General features: G+C 42.5%; 1 protein-coding gene and 1 long non-coding RNA gene across 5 annotated transcripts in view; one reads left to right on the top strand and one right to left on the bottom strand.

Moving 5' to 3' along the window:
• Positions 1 to 3,808: 3,808 nt before the first annotated feature.
• vwa3a (von Willebrand factor A domain containing 3A) overlaps positions 3,809 to 20,774 on the top strand; it is a 40,220-nt gene continuing 23,254 nt past the window's right edge. Inside the window, exons 1-7 of one of the 3 annotated variants that reach the window (XM_084676918.1) lie at positions 3,809 to 4,085; positions 4,495 to 4,598; positions 4,847 to 4,974; positions 5,074 to 5,154; positions 5,231 to 5,285; positions 5,418 to 5,519; positions 5,674 to 5,780. In XM_084676918.1, coding sequence (XP_084533044.1) covers positions 4,064 to 4,085; positions 4,495 to 4,598; positions 4,847 to 4,974; positions 5,074 to 5,154; positions 5,231 to 5,285; positions 5,418 to 5,519; positions 5,674 to 5,780 — 599 coding nt within the window. In that variant the 5' untranslated portion in view covers positions 3,809 to 4,063. The remainder of the gene's footprint in view (positions 4,086 to 4,494; positions 4,599 to 4,846; positions 4,975 to 5,073; positions 5,155 to 5,230; positions 5,286 to 5,417; positions 5,520 to 5,673; positions 5,781 to 20,774) is intronic. The other 2 variants (XR_014731684.1, XM_084676917.1) reach the window with 2 other exon arrangements.
• LOC146253584 (uncharacterized) lies at positions 16,669 to 19,644 on the bottom strand. 2 transcript variants are annotated; one of them, XR_014731841.1, is made up of 4 exons: positions 18,899 to 19,644; positions 17,421 to 18,641; positions 17,195 to 17,253; positions 16,669 to 16,999 (listed from the first exon to the last, which is right to left on the bottom strand). It is a non-coding gene; the product is annotated as an uncharacterized LOC146253584 (long non-coding RNA). The 2 variants fall into 2 exon arrangements; XR_014731842.1 differs by having other exon boundaries at positions 16,671 to 16,999; positions 17,421 to 17,526; positions 18,899 to 19,634.

Genomic DNA, 20,774 nt, shown 5'->3' with positions numbered 1-20,774 from the left:
AGCAAAATCATATTACAATAAAACAGGTTAGGAATACACAGGGTTGAAGACAGCTGGACAGTCCACAGAGAAGCCTTATTCAAGAAATAAAACACATATAACCCATGGAAATATACAAGTAATATCCAACACAGGGAATGTAAAAAATACTTTTAATGTAACTGAGAGTAAATGAAAATGTACAGGGTCTGTTTTTTTCTCCCCAGGATAGGGATGGGAACTTATCAGTAGTAGTGGTTCCCAACCTTGGTCCTCAGGGCACCCTGTCCTGCATGTTTGAGATGTTTCCCTGCTCCAACACACCTGAGTCAAATGAATGGTTATAAGCAGGCTTCTGCAGAGCTGGCCCATTCATTTGAATCATGTGTGTTGGAGCAGGGAAACATCTCAAACATGCAGGACAGGTCTATACAGGATAGAGACTTGTGTTATGCTGGGTACACACAAAAATATTTTTCAAATCTTTTAAGATTTTTTAAATGTGAGACCACAAACATGAGGACAAGAAAATCCTAAATGTAACCTTTTTGATCCTATAGTGCGTGGTGTTTGTCCTTGGGGTTCCCCTCACACATCATGATTTCGGAGCGGCTCTGACGTTCTTCCGAGCAAGTTCGGCCACTCTTAACACACCTCACATCAAGGGAAAATCTGATAAAATAATCTGTAGATAATCGAGACATAACCTAGGATTGTCGGAAGGGGGAAATCGGCCCCCAATGTTTGTGGTCTCTCACAGTTTGAAAATCTTATAAGATTAAAAAAATCGTATAGTTTGTCCCCAGCATTAGTCAGAGCATGTTTGAACAGAGTTGTAAATTAGTGGAGCAAGGAACAGAGTGCCATTAATTAAACCTGAGCAACGAGTCCACATTATTAATGGCCCAGATAATGTGATCAGATTTAATCTCCATGCCGCTATGTTGCATTGCCTGAGCAGCACCTTTGGCCAGATATCTGGTGCATTCCTTTGCCTATTTGGTAGGCTATTGAATGTTTGAATCCCCTCTGACCATACATGGGGCATAGCGCACACATTTCTTTTTTCACTCATACTTAGGTGGTTGTAAAGTTTCAGCATAATACTTTTTCATGCCAAAACTAATCTTTAATAAATGTGTATGACCTTTCATTCATTATTTACAATCTCTTTGCATGCTCTGCGCTTGAGTCATTATAGGCTATGGTTGCATTCATCCCTGTTCCCAAGTCGAGGTGCATCATTTTTGTAAAATGAATGACACTGAATAGTTTGCCATGAAATGCTTGTTTTGTTGACTACAAAAACAAATTGTAGGCTTATGTGTAGGCTTCAGAGTCACATATTTATGGATAAAGTTGAACACATTGTTTATGAAATGTCTAAAGTTGGCCAATTTAGATTATGTAGGCCTACCTTAATATTCTAACCCAAGGGGGTTAGTATAGCCTATTATGCAGCGTACATAATGCACTGTATATTTAAACATCAGTTCTCTGCTTTTTTTTTTTACTGTCGGAGGCCGAACACACCACAAAACAAGGCTACAGCAAAATATAGGCTATTGACTTGATTAGGAATTAATTAACCTACGCACTATAGAGTCTTAATTATTATTATTGTTATTATAACATGTATATATTACATATTTCCGGTACAGCTAGAGCTTGCCTTTCTCTACCCAGAAGATGGACTGGCCAGGTTCCCAAATGCAAACACGTGCACACTGGTGCTATACTTACCTGTGGGTGAGACTTATGACACCTTTAAAAGGTGTAGCTTGGAATAGGTAAGAATAGGTTCTGCAGATCAGTTTGGGGAGGACTAAATGTAGTCGTAAATTAATTTTATTTTACATGAACACGTGTTTTGTTCTGTAAATGTATGGATTTCAAAGGCGCGATACTCATCTTTGAATGTTATGTATGTGATCTGCTGATCCATTGGGAGGGCTGAATATTGCTTTTCCTACATGTGTCCTATTTTCAGTTACATAATGCAATAACATTAAACACACAAAATTGTATATGGTCTGCTCATCTTTATTACATTGACATGATTGAGACTGGTTACTCATTCCAAGGCCTATTGACAATGTGATTACAACAGTTAAATTATGTGTGTGTGTGAACTGTATTTGAGAAAGGACATTGAGGACCTGATCAGTTCCCAAACTGTCTATCTCTACCCAAACAATTTGTGTGTTGCCTGAGGTGTTCCAACTGTTCGTCACTTGGTTAAAATTGGTTTAGGGGAACCACAACTCTTTGTAGCCAGTCAAAGGCAAGTGCAGCCACCCCTTGGTCAGCCACCCCCTGGAACTGGCTGCTCCAAATATACCTTGGATACCAGTGTGATGTTGCAACTGTTGTGTAAGACAACCTTGCACAAAAATTTGATATGGTGACATGTATCTGGCAGTCATCAGGTCACGTTTTAAACGAGGCAGGTAAAAAAAGTGAAGAGCCCAAAGATGCCTTTCGTTGTTGGCAATAATGATTCCTTCATTTTCTATATAGATATGTAAACAAGGAGTGCTAGACATCAGTTTCAAGTCTTATTGTCACGTACACAGAACACCACAAAGTCAGACTGGGCACTGACATTTTTGGGACAAGACAATGCAAAGCAACCAGGCATTACATGATAAGTACTTAGATTACATCTATGATAAGCTAAAATAATGAATAATAAGAAAGAAAGAAAATGATAAATTATAAGCCTCCTAAATATACAAAATAGTATACAATATATTAGACCTCTAATACAGATAATGACCTATACTAACCTTAGACAAGTGGGGTACAGTTAGTGCAATATTGCTGATAGTGCAACCAGTAACTGAAAGTGACAGGGTGTAAAGTGACTAGTGAGAAATGCATCAATGTAAAGTGGCTAGTGAGAAATGTCCATGTAAATGTTCATTCAGAAGCCTGCTGGCCCTTGGATGGAAACTGTTGTCCAGAAGGCAGCGGGGTAGAGACTGAAAGATGGGTGGTAGCAGTCTTTTAGAATCCTGCCAGCTGTCCTGAGGCATTGTGTGTGGTAGGTGTCCTGTAGGGCTGGGAGCTTCCTGTCGATGATAAACTCAGCAGACCTGACCACACTACGTAGGACCTTGCGTTTTTTGTCACAGTCTTTCAATGCGTTGATTATGACTGCTCCCTCGGGTCGATCCTCGGAAAACATCCATGAAGAGACAAATGGCGTTGTTTTCCCCTCCATAGTCACATCTGACTCTGGATGGGACACCAAACTGGGCGACTGCTTCCGAAAACAGGTCCATTACAATGTCAATTCTGTTGTTGTTTGTAAGCCTTCAGGAAAACCACCAGTCGGCTGAACCCATCGATTCCTCCATGGCAGGGGTGTTCAAGCTTGGTCCTCGAGAGCCCATGTCCTGCATGTTTTAGATGTTTCCCTGGCTCCAGCACACCTGATTCAAATTAATGGTCGTTACCTGGCTTGCACAGAGCTTGATAATGACCCATTCATGCAGGACATGGGCTCTCGAGGACCAGGCTTGAACAACTTAAATGTATACCTTTTTCGAAATGTGAATATGATATAGTATACAAACGTAATATTTTTTTCAGTAACTTACAAAATAGCCTACAGTTGTTGATAATGTCACTGCCAATTTATATTATCCTATTTCTTAACCTTAATACAATCAAGATTGGTTGAGTGTGGACAGGTTTTCACTCTTGCAATAATCGTTATCTGGTTTCCCCTCAGATAAAAATGAAGTGGTAGCACCCAATTTCAAACGTGTACTGACGTCAAAAACGGCCGTGTACAGACGTCAAAAACGGACGTGTACAGACGTAAAAAATTGACGTCTGTACACGTCAAAAATTGACGTGTGTACACGAACGTGATTTCACACGTTTTGGCACAGTTGGCGTTCGATAGACCGCAGCCTTCTGCCGGAGGGGAGTGACTGAAACGGGGAGTGGCCAGGGTGGGAGGAGTCGGTCACAATCTTCCTCGCATCGTTCCGTTTCCCTGGAGATGTGAAACATTGGAAAGGGGCCTGGGATTATTGTTCTCTTCTAAGCATTTTGTCGACATTAAAATCATATGAGAACACGAGAAATGGCAGGTATGTAGAAAACGATAGGTTATTTTCTAATTGCTGAGATTTTTCACCTTGTGACGAGCTAGAGCTACTCTGAAAATGGATAATGGATATAGCCGAATAGCCGATGTGCAGGTCGAGTTTATTGATATAGGCCGATTCAATCACGTTCATGTTCAGACTTGCAGACAACATTTCAGTAGCCTAACTATTGACTATTTTCTTGTAATGTGAATGTGTTTATTTATTTTGACTCCCTGTCCACTGCCATCGTCACAATAGTCCTTAGACAGACCATCGAAAGAGAAAGACAAGATAAATTTGACCCTTTCTGTCTGTTTTCAAAAAAATGAAATGGTCTACACAATAGCCAATCAGAAAATAGCACTTTTGTATCTGGGTAAGATTTAACGCAACAACCTATGAAAAAAAGGCATATCCTGGATTTGTTCACGTGATTCTGCAGCAACGTCTTCCGAAAGTTTCGTTCACCCACAGAGCAAACCACTGGAGCTCGAGAATCACTTTGAGCACAGAGTAAGTCATGATCTCCTGTTAATGTTACAACACATTCCCAACTTGTTTGACACAAACAATGACAACTTGACTGCTGTTAGAAAATGTTTCCCAGATAATTAGCATCAGTTTTTCATGAGTGTCTGTAACTTAACCAACAGTTTTACAGCCTGTTCACTGACAATACCTGCTTAGAACAAGTAGTCTAGGCCTGTCACTCTTACCTGTCTTTAAAACTGTCTGTAATGTTTGTGCTGCCTGTAACCCAGAGACTACATAGGTCACAAGGTCACTCTGGCAAGTGGAAGAGCTCTTCTGATTTGCTCCACACCCACAGTCTCCAGAACATTGGGCTTTCCCTTTCACAGCTCCGATATCAAGGGACCATCAAGACCCTGTAAGTGTGTGTGTGTGTGTGTGTGTGTGGCTCTTTGTACCGTCAAATATATCTGCACAATCTTACATCTCCATACATTATGCTGTGTGTTGGTTGCAGAGCCAGAAGTGATGGAAGCCTTACTAAACAGCTAGAAATCAGCAACAATGCGGTCAGAGAATTTGAATCTGAACTCTACCAGTGAGTACTAGATGCACAGAACTTGTCAGAAAAATACTATAGTGTGCCTTTTAATGTATACGTGCACTTTCTACAGGGCCATTGAGTTGTACCATGGTAAGATGAAGTGGCTCAACCAAGGAAGCATGAAGGTACAGGACATGTCAGGTGTCTTATCTAATGTTTACTTTCTTGTATTTGAAAAGCACAATGAAGAACAAAAAAAGGAAAAAAACAACTATAGGTACACTGGTTCTTCAGCTGTAATGTATTATGTGTGCCAGGTGTTTGGGCTGGTAAAAGGGTCTAGAGTTGGAGTCATTGTTGATGTTTCTGATGCCAACTGCACAGAGGAGAGACTAGCTGATCTACAGGCGAACCTTCTGGTAAATGACTGTGTTTGTGTCCTGTTGTCTTCATAGTCAATATCTCCAACAACTGCGCTTGAGTTAGACGCTTTTCCACAGAAAAACATTTAAACAACACACTTGAACAATATTTCTTTGTGTGTGTGTATACAAGTGTGTTTGTCCTCGCCAGGCCCTGATTGAGGAGCAGCTAATTTGTAAGAGGCAGCTGTACCTGCTGTCCTTTGGCACTGAGAGCAACAGTCTTTGGGACAGCCCCGTAGATGTCAATCCCTTCAGGTGAGAAAGAAAGGTCACTTTCAGGAAGTGATGTTAAAAGTCACAATGTGCTAACTAGGTAACTGGATGGTTCTGAGATTTACATTCACATTTACATTACATTTATGCATTTAGTAGACGCTTTTATCCAAAGTGACTTCCAAAAGAGAGCTTTACAGAAGAGCATAGGTCACTGATCATAACAACGAGATAGTCGCAAACATTGCAAGCAGCCAAAACATGAAGCATACATTGTGAAAAAGTAAACAAGTGCCAAAGGGAAGACCCATAAGAGCATGCAGTTAAACAAGTTACAAATTAAAACAACATGAACCCCAAAAAGTGCAAGACTGTACCTGTAGAAGTACCTGTACAATCAACAGTAAAATATTTCACAGTGAGTACAAGAGTTCAAGAGTTAACTTTGTTATAACTAATCTACAAGAGCAACAAGTCTCTCAATAAGAGTCATTGTGATCCTAGAGGAAACTAACATCAGGTCCAGCCAAGCATTCCTAAGTGTCGTTGTACTCCCGGAACAAGTGCGTCTTGAGCCTTTTCTTGAAGGTGGGGAGACAGTCAGTGTCCTTGATGGAGGTGGGGAGCTGGTTCCACCATTGGGGGGCCAGGCAGGAGAAGAGCTTGTGTTGGGACCGGGCGGTCTTGAGCGGTGGGACCACCAGGCAGTTGCCTTAAGAAGACCGTAGGTGACGGGTGGGGGTGTAAGGCTGTAGGAGAGACTTGATGTAGTGGGTGCGGTCCCGTTCACTGCTCGGAAGGTCAGTACCAGGGTCGTGAATCTGATACGGGCGTTGATGGGTAGCCAGTGTAGAGAGATGAGGAGCGGAACAACATGTGAGTGTCTAGGTAGTGTGGAAGAAAATTCTAGCTGGACTGTGTAGATTTGAACATAGTCAAAATTGCGGTTTTAATTTAATTTATTTAGCTTGTACAAACTTAAGATTAAACAAAGCACTTTGTGATCAGTCATTACGAAGGGTGTGCTGGTCACAAATCTCCATACCAAGTGTCCCAAAGTTATTTGATGTCACAGCTCTCTCCAGAGCAGTAGATAATAAAACCACAGGGGTTGGCCAGCCAAATGGTCAACTGTCCTCGGTGTGATCATCTTCAAACAATACTTTTAATTAACACAAACAATGAAACAGGACACAGTCCTTCTAGCCAAAGTTCAGAGCAACTGCCTCATTGACCCCTTACACTGACTAGGGGACAGAAGGCCATATAAGATGCTTCACCCATCCCGCAGGGCAAGCTGCCCACAGAGCCATCAGCACCTCACATTCACATTTGAACTCAACTTAATTATCTTCCCTTCCTGTCTCTTACCAATGAATATAGAAGCTTATAGATTTCATACACATACATCTATGCATATGACCAACATTTCTACCACAGTAGATTGTAGAATCAGAATCGGAAATCAGAATCAGAAATTGATTTATTTGCCATGAATGTTTGCACAGACAAGGAATTTGCTTTGGTAGGGAGGTGCATACAATAAACATATAGGAATCTTAAATGTAAAAGTGGTATAACTATACTAAGGATACATAAACTAGCAATATTAAGTGTAACACAATTAAAATAAAATATACAATATAATAACATATAAGTTGCCAATTTACAATATAAAATACATTCTAAAATACCAATATTACAGGAGTTGAATGTAGTGCAAAATGTAAATAGTTTTTAAGACATTCAGTCAGTGTGAGCTCTTGGCCTTGTTGAGGAGGCCAACAGTGGAAGGGAAGAAACTGTGTGGTGTGAGGTTTTGGTCCTGATGGACCGCAGCCTTCTGCTGGAGGGGAGTGACTGAAACAGGGAGTGTCCAGGGTGGGAGAAGTCCGCCACAATCTTCTTCACTCGTCTCAGGGACCTTGAGGTGTGCAGGTCCTCGAAGGAAGGCAGATTGCAGCCAATCACCTTCTCTGCAGTGCGGATGATACGCTGCAGCCTGCTCTTGTCCTTGGCAGTGGCAGCAGCGTACCAGACGGTGATGGAGGAGGTGAGGATGGACTCAATGATGGCTGTGTAGAAGTGCACCATCATTGTCTTTGGCAGGTTGAATTTCTTCAGCTGCCGCAGGAAGTACATCCTCTGTTGTGCTTTCTTGGTGAGGGAGCTAATGTTCAGTTCCCATTTGAGTTCCTGGGAGAGGATAGTGCCCAGGAAGCGGAAGGACTCCACAGTGTTGACTGGGGAGTCACACAGGGTGATGGGGGTGAGTGGGGCGGTGTTCTTCCTGAAGTCCACAACCATCTCCAATGTCTTGAGAGCATTAAGCTGAAGGTTGTTCTGGCTGCACCAGGTCACCAGGTTGTCCGCTTCCCACCTATAATCAGACTCATCTCCACCAGAGATGAGCCCAATGAGGGTGGTGTTGTCCGCAAACTTCAGGAGTTTCACGGACGGATGACTGGAGGTGTACAAGGAGAAGAGCAGAGGAGAAAGGACGCAGCCCTGGGGAGATCCAGTGCTGATGGACCGGGAATCAGAGACTTGTGTTCCCAGCTTAACACACTGCTTCCTGTCTGACAGGAAGTCTGTGATCCACCTGCAGGTGGAATCAGGCACGTTCAGCTGGGAGAGCTTGTCCTGAAGCGAGCGGGGATGATGGTATTAAAGGCAGAGCTGAAGTCCACAAACAGGGTCCTGGCGTAGGATGCTGGGGAGTCCAGGGGCCTCATGTATAAACGTTGCGTACGCACAAAAAGCTTGCGTACGCTGGTTTTCACGCACACTTTGTGATGTATAAAGATTTACTTGACGTGAGAATGTGCGGGCCTTCACGGAAACTTTTGAGCAGACGTGAGAATGTGCGTACCGTACGCAAAGTCTTGTCTGGCTCTGTAACATGGCGAATTCTAACTGAAAAGTGCCGAGACTCACCAAACATTACAAAATAAAGTTTACTACGTTTATGACGTTGACTATTCAAAAAACATTAAAATAAAAGTTTGATCATTAATGTGGATAATCACAACAAAATGCCAAAACCCAAAACGGGAAATGCTATATAGCCTTCTGTTTATAATACCGCCACCACTTAAGAACTCCTGTTAAACTTGAGGCTGTCAAACGAACGACAAAATCACTCAGGAAATGCATGTCACGCAACCCTATAGCTGCCATGCTGTTACAATGCGCCACCACTCGTTACTTCATTTAAAGTTTTATATCGGCCCATTTCTTCTTAATTTCTGCCATGGTCTGGTTCTCTGAACCCAGAGCAATGTTGGCCCTATAATAATAAGGATAATTTTATTTGTAATGCACTTCACATTTAGCTAAATCTCAAAGTGCTGCAGGTTAAAAACAAGAAAGAGGCAAATAGTGACAGTTTTCCACTCTGCCGACTTTCTTTTGTCACTAATACCTGATGACAGGCCGCCAAACAGGACACATCTTCTCGCCTCCACCTCCGTTGTCAGAATCTCCATCTCACAGTCCCTGTATTTCTTCGAATAAACGCTGTAGCGTTTAACGTTCATTTTTGGTCCGGCGTTTCTTCGAGGAAGGCATTTATTCGAAGAAATACGGTAATTCAGACAAAGAAATGACCTCAGGAGCGCATTTATAGTTCATCTGCATATTAATTTATGGGAGGACGCAAGGCGGGGTCAGTGGCTCGTTCACGTGCGGTCAATCTCACGTTGATTGCGATTTATAAAGGAAAGGTGCGCAGGATCTGGCGTACGACCGGTTTTATACATGTGAATATTTCTGTGCGTAGGTACTTTTCGAGTTTTGGCCGTACGCCATCTTCTGGTATGAAAGCTGCTCAATCCTTTATAGATGAGGCCCCAGGTGCTGTAGAGTGCAGGGCCATATTAACTGCATTGGCCACAGACCTGTTGGCTCTGTAGGCAAACTGCAGGGGGTCCAGTAGAGGGTCTGTGATGGATTTAAGGTGTGCCAGCACCAGGCGTTCAAAATACTTCATTACCACAGAGGTCAGGGCGACGGGTCTGTAGTCATTATGTCCAGTTGGCCTGGGCTTTTTGGGCACAGGGATGATGGTGGAGGACTTGAGACAGGCTGGCACATGGCATGTCTCCAGGGAGGTGTTGAAGATGTAGGTAAACACCGGAGACAGCTGGTCAGCGCAGTTCTTGAGGGTGGCTGGAGAGACAGAGTCCGGCCCAGCTGCTTTGCGGGGGTTCTGTCTCTTGAACAGTTTGTTCACTTCTCTCTCCTGAATGGAGAGGGTCGTCACTGTAGAGGGGGGAGGCCTCACGGGTGGAAAGGGGTTGTTCAGGACTGTCCAATTGTCTTTCAAAACAACAGTAGAACTCGTTCAGGTTGTTAGCCAGACGAGAGTCGTTAGTGGAGTGGGGGGCTCTGGGCTTGAAGATGGTAATCTGCCTGAGGCCTCTCCAGACAGAAGCAGAGTCGTTAGCAGAGAACTGGCGCTTCAGCCTCTCTGAGTACAGTCGTTTAGCCTCTCTCACCGCCTTGCTAAACCTGTTCTTCGAATCTGTCCCTGTCCCCACTCCTAAACGCGGCCTCTTTGTCCAGCCTCAGCCTTCTGAGTTTAGCTGTAAACCAGGGTTTGTCGTCGTTGTAGTTTACAGCTAAACTCAGAAGGCTGAGGCTGGACAAAGAGGCCGCGTTTAGGAGACTAGGCAGGCCGCTGCGTTCTGAATCTGAAGAGGGCGGGTTTCACATGTTGGGAGACCAGCGAGCAGCGAGTTGCAGCAGTCCAACTTGGAGAGCACCAGTGCTTGGACTAGCAACTGGGTGGAGTGCGCAGACAGGTATCTCCTGATCTTCCGGATGTTTTAGAGGGTGAATCTACACAACTGGGAGACTGCAGCAATGTCGGCCGTGAGGGAGAGCTCGTCATCCATGGTAACCCCAAGGTTCCTGGCAGAGGATGAAGGGGTCACCGTCGCAGATCCCAGGGTGATTGACAGATTTGGGAGACGGAGGGTTTAGGGATGATGAGAAGTTCTGTTTTGGCAAGGTTCAACTGGAGGTGGTGCTCGGTCATCCAGGCGGAGATGTCTGTGAGGCAGGCCTCAATCCTAGCTGAGATCCCCAGATCAGTCGGGGGGGACGACAGGTACAGCTGCGTGTCGTCAGCGTAGCAGTGGTAGGAGAAGCCATGGGAGGTGTAGGAGCCTAAACGTGGTTTAATTAAGTGAAAATGTTTTTTACTTTTAAAAGGTATAAGTTCATTATTAAGATAAATATGATTTATTATTTCATGATTTAAAATGTTAAAATACTTACTGTGGAGGACCTTTATTTTGATATGGGGGGAGTGTGAAACGGGCATAACGGAAGAATAACTGAAGGAAGGTTGGAGCGAAAACGTTTTTTGACCTCGCACTCGCTCTTATACTTGGATATAGCCAACTTGGATACTTTGTGTACTTTATGTATAACTTCTTTGTTTGTAATGTTGCTTGAATAGTTTCGAATAAACATTTAAATACAAGTGGATTCATGGAATATTTTCAAGACGTGGTAAAGAGAGATCGGGTCGAGCGTCAAGCTAAAGTTTCAAACCTAGGAAACTACACTTTGGTAAAAAAAAAACTCGCTATTCAAGGATTATTGGATTCCGAGCTGGGCTGGCTGGATAAAGAGGATACAATTTAATGGACTTCGTGGCCTTTCATGGACTATTGTTCTAAAGAAAAACGAGGACAGTAAGTTGAATATAGCTACAGATTGGTCTGCTAATGATAGCTACAAGGACGTATTTTTGTCGACTGGCGACGTGGGGCGAGTGGAAGGCTAAACGCTAACAGTTTCAGCTAGCTAACCAAGTGGACGTGAAGGACTTCATTTAACATGGATTCACAGGAAGAACAACGAACTGTGAAATTGACTGAAAAAGGTATGGAAGAACAAAAGTCTAGACAAGTACAAGTACGCAAGAACAAGCTAAGCCAGCTAATTAGCATGACTAGACAAATTGAAGAATTAATGGCAGATGATGCGAATGTTGACATTGTTAAGAATAAGCTGCGTGTTAACTTCAGTAATTTGCAGCAAGAATTCCACGATTTAAACCAGAATTTGCAGCGATTTATGAGCGAGGAAGAGTTTTCAGAAAATCTAAAGAATTGGTTTGAGCCTAGATAAGCATCAACTATCTTGCGGAAAGTGCAAGAGTGCAACGTGACGAGTCTGTGTACTAAAAGGCTTCAAGTAAACGTTCTTAAAGGTCGAGTTCACGTAGATCAAGTATTATTTCAGCGTCCTCAATGAAAATGAAAGCAGAAATTGAGCGTGCATCACTAGAGGCTAAGGCAGCAGCTTTAAAGGAGAAACTGGCAATAGAAGAGGAGGAAGCGGAGTTTGAGGCAGAGCAAAAGAAAAAGAAGCTGCAATAAGGGCTAAAAAGGAAATGCATGTCAGATGCAAAGTTGGAAGTTTTGCTAAAATATGAAGATGCACATGATGATGTGAGCATTGGTGAATCTGATATATCAGAAGATAAAGTAGTAGCGAAAAGTATTCTTGTGAGGCCACCACAGCATGCCACGCCTGCACAGAATGATTCCCAATTTGTTTCATTTAATCGCAACTTGTCAGCAGGAACAAAAATAGTGTCAAAGAATGCAAATAGGGATGACAATGATGGAAAAGTGCTTGAAAGTTTGTGCAAGGCCATATCGCAGCAAGCCAATGTGACAGAGTATCTAGTGAAGAATCACAAGGCATCTTTACTTCCTGATCTCACTATTAAAACATTCAAGGGTGAACCACTGGAATATACATCTTTCATCAGATCCATTGAACATGGAATTGAAAGTCGCACTGAGGATGACCGTGATCGTTTACAGTTTTTGCTGCAGTACACAAGTGGACAGCCACATGAGTTGGTAAAGAGCTGCATTCACATGCCACCTTCGACAGGCTATGCTAAAGCAAAGCAAATGTTTAAACCATATTTTTTGGTGATGAATACCAAGTTGCAGAGGCATATATAAAGGAAGCCATGGACAGGGAGACAATTAAGCCAGAAGACGGTGCTGCACTACAGTCCTTCTCACTGTTTCTAACGGGTTGCTCCAACACAATGCTAGATGTTACCTACATGGAAGATTTAGACAATGCAGCTAGCATTAGAGCATTAGCTAATAAGCTACCATACAAACTAAAGGAATCCTGTAGAAAGTTCGCCTGCGACCTGCAAGAAAGGACAAAGAAAAGAGTAGGGTTTAAGGACTTTGTTGAATTTGTTAACAAGCAAGTCAAGTACGTATTGCACCCTCTGTACGGAAACATAAAAGAAAACGTCTCTAACACAAAAGATTCAGTACGACAGAGGGCAAAAGGACAACATACGGAAAGGCCTACAGCCAAAAGGGTTTTCACAACATCCATTGCCTCGTCAGCGGAAAATAAAGATAACAAGAAAAATGAGAACTCAACATCAGACAAAACAAAAGCTGTCACAGTGGATGTCAATAGCAAACCATGTCTTTACTGCAATGGAGAACATCATAGCCTCATAGCCTGTAGAGGATTCAAGAGCAAGCCACATAATGAAAAAATTGAGTTTTTGAGAAGAAAAGGACTGTGCTATGCATGCTTGAAACATGGTCATATGAGTATCAGCTGTCAAGAGAAAGCTCAGTGTCAAGAATGTTCTCATTCGCATCCCACCTTGTTGCACATTGCATTCAAAGACTCAAAGGGAGATGCAGCAAAGGAAATGAATGATCAGCAAGCCGTAAGTAACACTCAAGCTCAGAAGTCAGAAACTTGTGGTGTCACCGGGGCCAGTAAAGAAGATTGTTTTCTTTCAATCATTCCAGTACAGGTCAAGGCACAAAAAGGAACCAAGATAGTGACAACGTATGCATTTTTGGATTCAGGAAGCTCTGCTACCTGTGCTACAGAGTCACTAATAAATCAGTTGAACTTGAATGGACGCCACACAAGCATCTCATTGCGAACAATGGGAAATGAGTCAGTGGTGAACACACGCATTGTGACAGGACTTGAAATCAGTAGCCTGGACGGTGACCAGTTTATTGAGCTTTCAGAAGTGTTCACTCAGAAGGCCATTCCTGTGACTAAGGATAATATCCCATGCCAAGAGGATGTCAGCAGTTGGCCTCACCCGAAGAATGTGAAACTTCCCGCCGTTGAAGCAGAAGTTGGACTATTGATAGGAGCTAATGTTCCCAAAGCAATAGAGCCACTTCAAGTGGTGAGTAGTGTGGATGATGGACCGTATGCTGTAAGGACAGCATTAGGCTGGACGGTCAATGGACCTCTTAAAGGAGGAAATGATGGACTGAGGTCTGATAGACCGGCAGCGGTTACAGCAAACCGAATCTCAGTAACTAGGCTAGAAGAGGTTTGGCATCAACAATTTAAGCTGGACTTTCCCGAGGCAGGGCAAAATGAAGACATTGAAATGTACAAGGAAGACCACCAGTTCATTGACATGGTGTCACAGTCATCACAATTGAAAGATGGTCATTACAGTGTTTGCCTTCCACTAAGAAACAAATCTCTGTGCATGCCAAACAACAGAGCAGCAGCAACGTGCACTGAACTTAAAGAAGAGACTTTCTAAGGATGCAGATTATTGTGCAGAGTATGTTGCATTCATGGAAGATGTTGTCAAGAAAGGCTATGCAGTGAAAATACACAGTGCTGAATGCAAACCAGCTGAAGGAAAAACATGGTATCTGCCACATCACGGAGTCAGACATCCAGTCAAGCAAAAGTTGCGCGTTGTCTTCGATTGTGCAGCAAGCTTTGGAGGAACATCACTAAATCAGCAGCTTCTACAAGGGCCAGATCTGACCAGTTCGCTAGTCGGGGTCCTCACAAGGTTTAGGTTGACGTTGAAGCCATGTTTTATCAAGTTGGAGTCAAAGACGAAGACACAGATCTACTCAGATTTCTCTGGTGGCCGGAAGGGAACTATGAGAAAGAGCTTGCTGAATTCAAGATGCTGGTGCATATCTTTGGTGCAACATCTTCACCAAGTGTGGCAACCTATGCTCTGCAGAAATGTGCAACCGATTTTGAAGATGAATTCGGGCAAGAAGCCGCTGCAACGGTAAAGAAGAATTGCTATGTGGATGACTGATTGCTACAAGTGGATTCGTGGAATATTTTCAAGACGTTGTAAAGAGAGATCGGGTCGAGCGTCAAGCTAAAGCTTCAAACCTAGGAAACTACAGGAGGTGATGATTGGTCCAAGTGAAGGAGTGTACAGAGAGAAGAGGAGGGGTCCAAGGACGGAGCCCTGTGGGACACCAGTGGAGAGCTGGCGAGGGCCTGACAGTTTGCCTCCCCAGGAGACCTGGTAGGATCTTCCCGACAGGTAGGATGAGATCCACCGGAGTGCAGTGCCAGTGATGCCCATCTCAGAAAGTCTGTAGAGCAGGATCTGGTAGTTAACCGTATCAAACGCTCCAGAAAGGTCCAGCAGAATTATGACGGATGACCTGCAAGCCGCTCTGGCAGACTGGAGGGCAGTGGTGACTGAAAGGAGGGCAGTCTCTGTGGAGTGGCCAGTCTTGAAGACGATTGGTTGGGGTCAAGCAGGTTGTTCTGAGAGAGAAATTTTGAAGGGTGGAGAAGGTAGATAAAAGTTTGTGGGGGTTTGAAGCTTGAGTTAATTTTGTTCCGAAAGTAGAGGGTTTTAGCACCAGTTATGTGAGAAGAGAAGAATTTAAGGAGGGAGTGATACTTATCAAGGTCCAGACCGTCTTTGGACTTGCGCCATCTCCTCTCAGCTGCCCGAAGGGTGGACCGTTCTTCACGAATAACATCCGTAAGCCACGGGCAGGAGGGAGATTATTGTGCAGGCCTGGTTGACAGGGGACAGAGAGAGTCAAGTGATGCAGTTAAAGTGGTTAACAAGGAGTTGGTGGCAGTGTTAGTGGGGTGGCATGAGAACTCGTCATGGGGGGGAGGGAGGATTCTACAATACAGGAGAAATGGGAGGGAGATAGGGAGCGGAGGTTGCGCCAGAAAGTCACAAGGGGAGGGGAGGTATGAGGGGTTGGAGGGAGAGAGACAGAGAATTGGATAAAGTAGTGATCAGAAATGTGCAGTGGGGTTACAGAGTTTAAGTCAGTGATACAGTTACGTGTCAGGATGAGGTCTGGCTGTTTTCCTGCCTTGTGGGTCGCCGGTGTGCTCAGCAGTGTCAGGTCGAAGGAAGTCAGGAGAGACAAGAAGTCGACGGCCTACGTTCCTTGGAAGTGGATGTTAAAGTCCCCAAAGACTATCAGGGGGGTTCCATCATCCGGGAGGACGCTGAGGAGCATGTCCAGCTGCTCCACAAAGTCGGCTTGCGGTCCTGGTGGGCAATAAAGAACAATTAAGCATGCTTTGATAGAATCGCATAATGGTGTTCAAATGATTTGGCAGTAACAGTGGATGTGTACTTAATATGTGGGGAAAGTTGAGTGGGGTGAGTGAGTGTAGTGGTTGGCGGAGAGAGCAACTGGAGTTGCAGTGTTCTCTGGGTGGATCCGTGTCTCAGTCAGCGCAAGGGCATGAAGAGAAGCATGAGATGCAAACGCCAGGATGAAGTCTGCCTTGTTCACAGCAGACTGGCAGTTTCAGATTTGCTGGCGTAGAAGGATATAAACGTATGCGGGGGGAGAGCATTTCATGGCAGGTTTTCCATTAGATGTAAGTGCAATGCACCCCCTGCTAACCCTGACTAGGAAAGTGTGACATGCCTGAAACTTACTGTGGTTACTCATACTAGTGCCCTCAGTGTACAGTAAGAATCATTTGATGCTGGGATATACAGAACAGACAATAGAGGGGAGGTGCATTTGACGACAGGGTTAATGCACCCCCTGCTAACCCTGACTAGGAAAGTGTTACATGCCTGAAACTTACTGTGCTTACTTATGCTAGCCCCATCTTGTTCAATGCACAAACATATAAAAGAACCCTTTGTTCCTCAAAAGTATTATTTTAATGTAAATAAACCAGCCTAACAATGATTAATTCCAAAACAAATTAAATAACATAAAAAAAAACATTTTTACACAAAGTTATACAAAGTGACTTGAAAATAGATAAATAATAATTAAACTTAGTTTAACACACAAACTAATATATAACAATACCGACAAATTAACTAATGACAACACAATTCTTATTTCTGGGGATTATGTGCACGCAAGGCACGAGTAGTCCTCCACCAGTGTAGGCCTCTGCACGCACACATGGTGGTACCATCTCCCACAGATGTTGCAGCAGATCTTAGAAAATGGATTAACAATGCAAGTCCTTTAATTTGGGCACCATCATTTCTATTAAACTGAGTGTTAATCGTACTGTTTCTGAATAAGTCATTCTTGTAATAATGAAATACAAATTTATAATGATCACAGAAATCAAACTAATCTTGAAGTTTAAAAACTGAATATATTTGTAATGATTTTTTTAAACATTACCCATAGTGGCTCATCCTTGTCCTCCATCCCACAGTAGTGGAACAGGTTGCTGAGATTGTCTGTTAAGACAGACAGTATTCATAAATATTCCAACAAATAAGATAACAGCAAAATAACATATTTTGCATTATTGTACTTCACCGGCTGTATGCTTTCATTTGTATTAAATGACATGCACTTCCAAGAGCTTGGAGATTGACAACGATCAGCCAAAACAATAACACACCAGTTTCTCGGAGGAGGGCAGTGGCTACATCTAGCCTCAGCTTGTTCACTGCCTTCTGTGTTGTTTTGATGTTTATTGCCTCTCCCTTCATTATTTTCTCAGCAAACTAAAGATAACATGATTATTAGATCAGCATGATCACATAAATACATAGTCTAACAAGATGACAAGATTCAAAATCCTAAACCACAAAAATAGTATGAATCAGAACAGTAAGCTTCAGGCATGTAACACTTTCCTAGTCAAAGTTAGCGGGGGGGTGCATTTCATGACAAGAAGGAATACAACAAGCCTGTTGTGAGATGCACCCCCCTCTATTGTGTGTTTTGTATATCCCAGCATCAAATGATTCTTACTGTACACTGAGGGCACTAGTATGAGTAACCACAGTAAGTTTCAGGCATGTAACACTTTCCTAGTCAGGGTTAGCAGGGGGTGCATTAAGCTTGTCGTGAAATGCACCCCCCCCTCTATTGTCTGTTCTGTATATCCCAGCATCAAATGATTCTTACTGTACACTGAGGGCAATAGTATGAGTAACCACAGTAAGTTTCAGGCATTTGACACTTTCCTGGTCAGAGTTAGCGGGGGTGAATTTCATGACAAGAAGGAATACAACAAGCCTGTCGTGAGATGCACCCCCCTCTATTGTCTGTTCTGTATATCCCAGCATCAAATGATTCTTACTGTACACTGAGGGCTATAGTATGAGTAACCACAGTAAGTTTCAGGCATGTGACACTTTCCTAGTCAGGGTTAGCGGGGGTGCATTGCACTTACATCTGATGGAAAACCTGCCATGAAATGCTCTCCCCACGCATACGTTTCTATCCTTCTACACCAGCATTATGTACATTTAATAGCATACATTTAATACCCATACATGTGTATGTATAGGGTGGACAGGTCTGAATACAGAATAGTCCATTGTAGGTGTGGGATTATCATGTTTTATTTTTAAATTTATTTAATTGACTTAAACAATAAGAATAATATTTCCTATCTTAAAAAAGGATTTGATGGTTCTTTTGAGTTTGATACATAGTTGATACATTGTTTTTAGTACTTATCTTTTGTAGGCTAGGCATGTGAACCTTTGGTCCCTTTTCAGGACAGCTGATAGCCTTTTCTGGATCAGAAGGCTGTTGTTTTCGACCTGTCTGAGTAATCCACCCTACGTGCAGGCTAACTTCATTAAAATCGCATGCCTTTGAACTAGTGCTGTCAAAGATTAAAATATTTAATCGCGATTAATTGCATTAATGTCATAGTTAACTCGCGATTAATCACAATTAATCGCACATTTTAATCTATTCTCAATGTCCCTTGATTTCTTTTTGTCACATTCTTTTTTTCAAATTTTAATGCTCTTATCAACATGGAAAAGTGGTTCGGATTGCTTCGTGCCAATATTTTTTTTATTGAAAACAACATTGCAATCGCCTGGCTTTGACGAGGGGGCGGAGAATTCGCATCACCTGTATGCTTGGCCATCAAGTGGTATTTCAGACTGGACGTGCTGCGATGATAGCTCAGTTTACAACGACAAAACACACAGATCACTGGTCTTGTCAATGGAACCATTTGGCAACTTTTTTAAAGTAAACTCTCCATTCAGAATCTTATTGGCATCCATTTCGGCATCTCGCACTCGCCATCCACTCAAAACGTAACGTTAGCCTACTACAAGAGAATGTCTAATATCCGTAAACGGGCTCTGCTACTACTCTTTAGCCGGCTCGCAAGCCAAACAAGTGTTTGTTTCTCTTTAGCCGGCTGTGTTTGTGGCGCGCCTGTTGTTTTGTTTCCGGTCTAGCTAGATCCGGTGTGGTGTTGTAGTTTTTCTAAAGTCGGTAATTGTTGCAACAGCATGTGAAAAAAACTACAAAGTCTGCAAGGCCAAAAAGAGCGTTAATCGCGCGATAAGAAAATTGACGCCGTTAATTTGGGTTTGCGTTAACGCTGTTAATAACGCGTTAAACTGACAGCACTACTTTGAACCTATACATTAGTATGAAGAGCCATACCATGTGAAATACTTTGAACCTGCTACACAAAATACATTTTGTGTAGCAGTAATCATGATCATACTGGGGTATATTTCCTCAGAATGCGATGTCGTGGAGCAAGAATTTTAGTTCGCGTTCGTTACTACCCAGGTAAAAAAAAAAAAATGCTAAGTATACTAAATCTTAGCATACTTGAGTATACTTTAAGAGTGATTAATCATCAGTAAACTTCAAGTTATTGAATGATTAGTTAATTTGAAGTGTGCTATTTTGGAACAACTTATTTTGTACTGAACATATTTAAGTTGTAATTAAATTGTACTAAAGCACAATTTAAAGTATATTAAGTGCACTTTTATGTGCTAAAGTGGAACAACTTCAAGTATACTTCAGTATATACAAGTATACACTTTAAGTATACGGCTATGTCCATATACTTAAAGTGTACTAAGTATACTTGAAGTTGTTCCACTTTAGCACATAATAGTACACATAATATACTTTAAATTGTGCTTTAGTACTTTTTAATTACAATTTAAATACATTTAATACAAAATCAGTTGTTCCAAAATAGCACACTTCAAATTAATTAATCATTCAATAACTTTAAGTATACTGATGACTTATCAGTCTTCGAGTATGCTATGGATAAGTATACTTAACATATACTTTTTTTACCTGGACCCCCAGAGGGTCATTTCATACAAGTCACACTTTCAATGCAAACGTACCATTGTGCAGCCAACGTTGTGCGACGCTATACTGACGGTAGAGTATATGCATATTCACTGCTTCTAACGGATAGCTTGGAAAGCTATCTAACTAGACAACATTCACAATCAGGGTGAACACTCAAATTATCTAAACTATAGACCATAGCATTACACATATCAAAACGAGCACAACAATAGAACTCCAAACAATGCTTATTTAACCAAGCTAATGCCCTTAACTTAGTAGCTTTTCAGCTTGCCGCAGGGCATTCTGGGTACCAAGAACAATGCACGAGTATAGGCGATCTTACAGCATTGTGTAACACACTTCGGTTGTGGATACTAGTATCTCCAGAAATACAGCTATGTCACTCATTTAGTGGCAGAATCCATTGTTATGTCTACGAAATTATTTTTGTATAAGTTTAGTTAGCTACCTTGCTAATCATGAGGATAGCCTATTGTAGCAGACCTTTCTATGTGACAAAGGACAAGGGTGTTTTGTCCCTCGGGAGTTGCTTTAGGCTTGATGCTGAAACCATTAGTTTACGTGAAATCAGTGAGGGCTGTTCGAATGGCTATGTCAAGAAGAGCAGTGGTAAAATACAAGTTTTGAAAAGATACCACGTCCG

The sequence above is a fragment of the Hypomesus nipponensis genome, chromosome 17, assembly GCF_054491055.1.
Source record: "Hypomesus nipponensis isolate SF chromosome 17, ASM5449105v1, whole genome shotgun sequence".
NCBI lineage: Eukaryota > Metazoa > Chordata > Actinopteri > Osmeriformes > Osmeridae > Hypomesus > Hypomesus nipponensis.
This window is presented reverse-complemented; position numbering and strand designations above follow the sequence as displayed.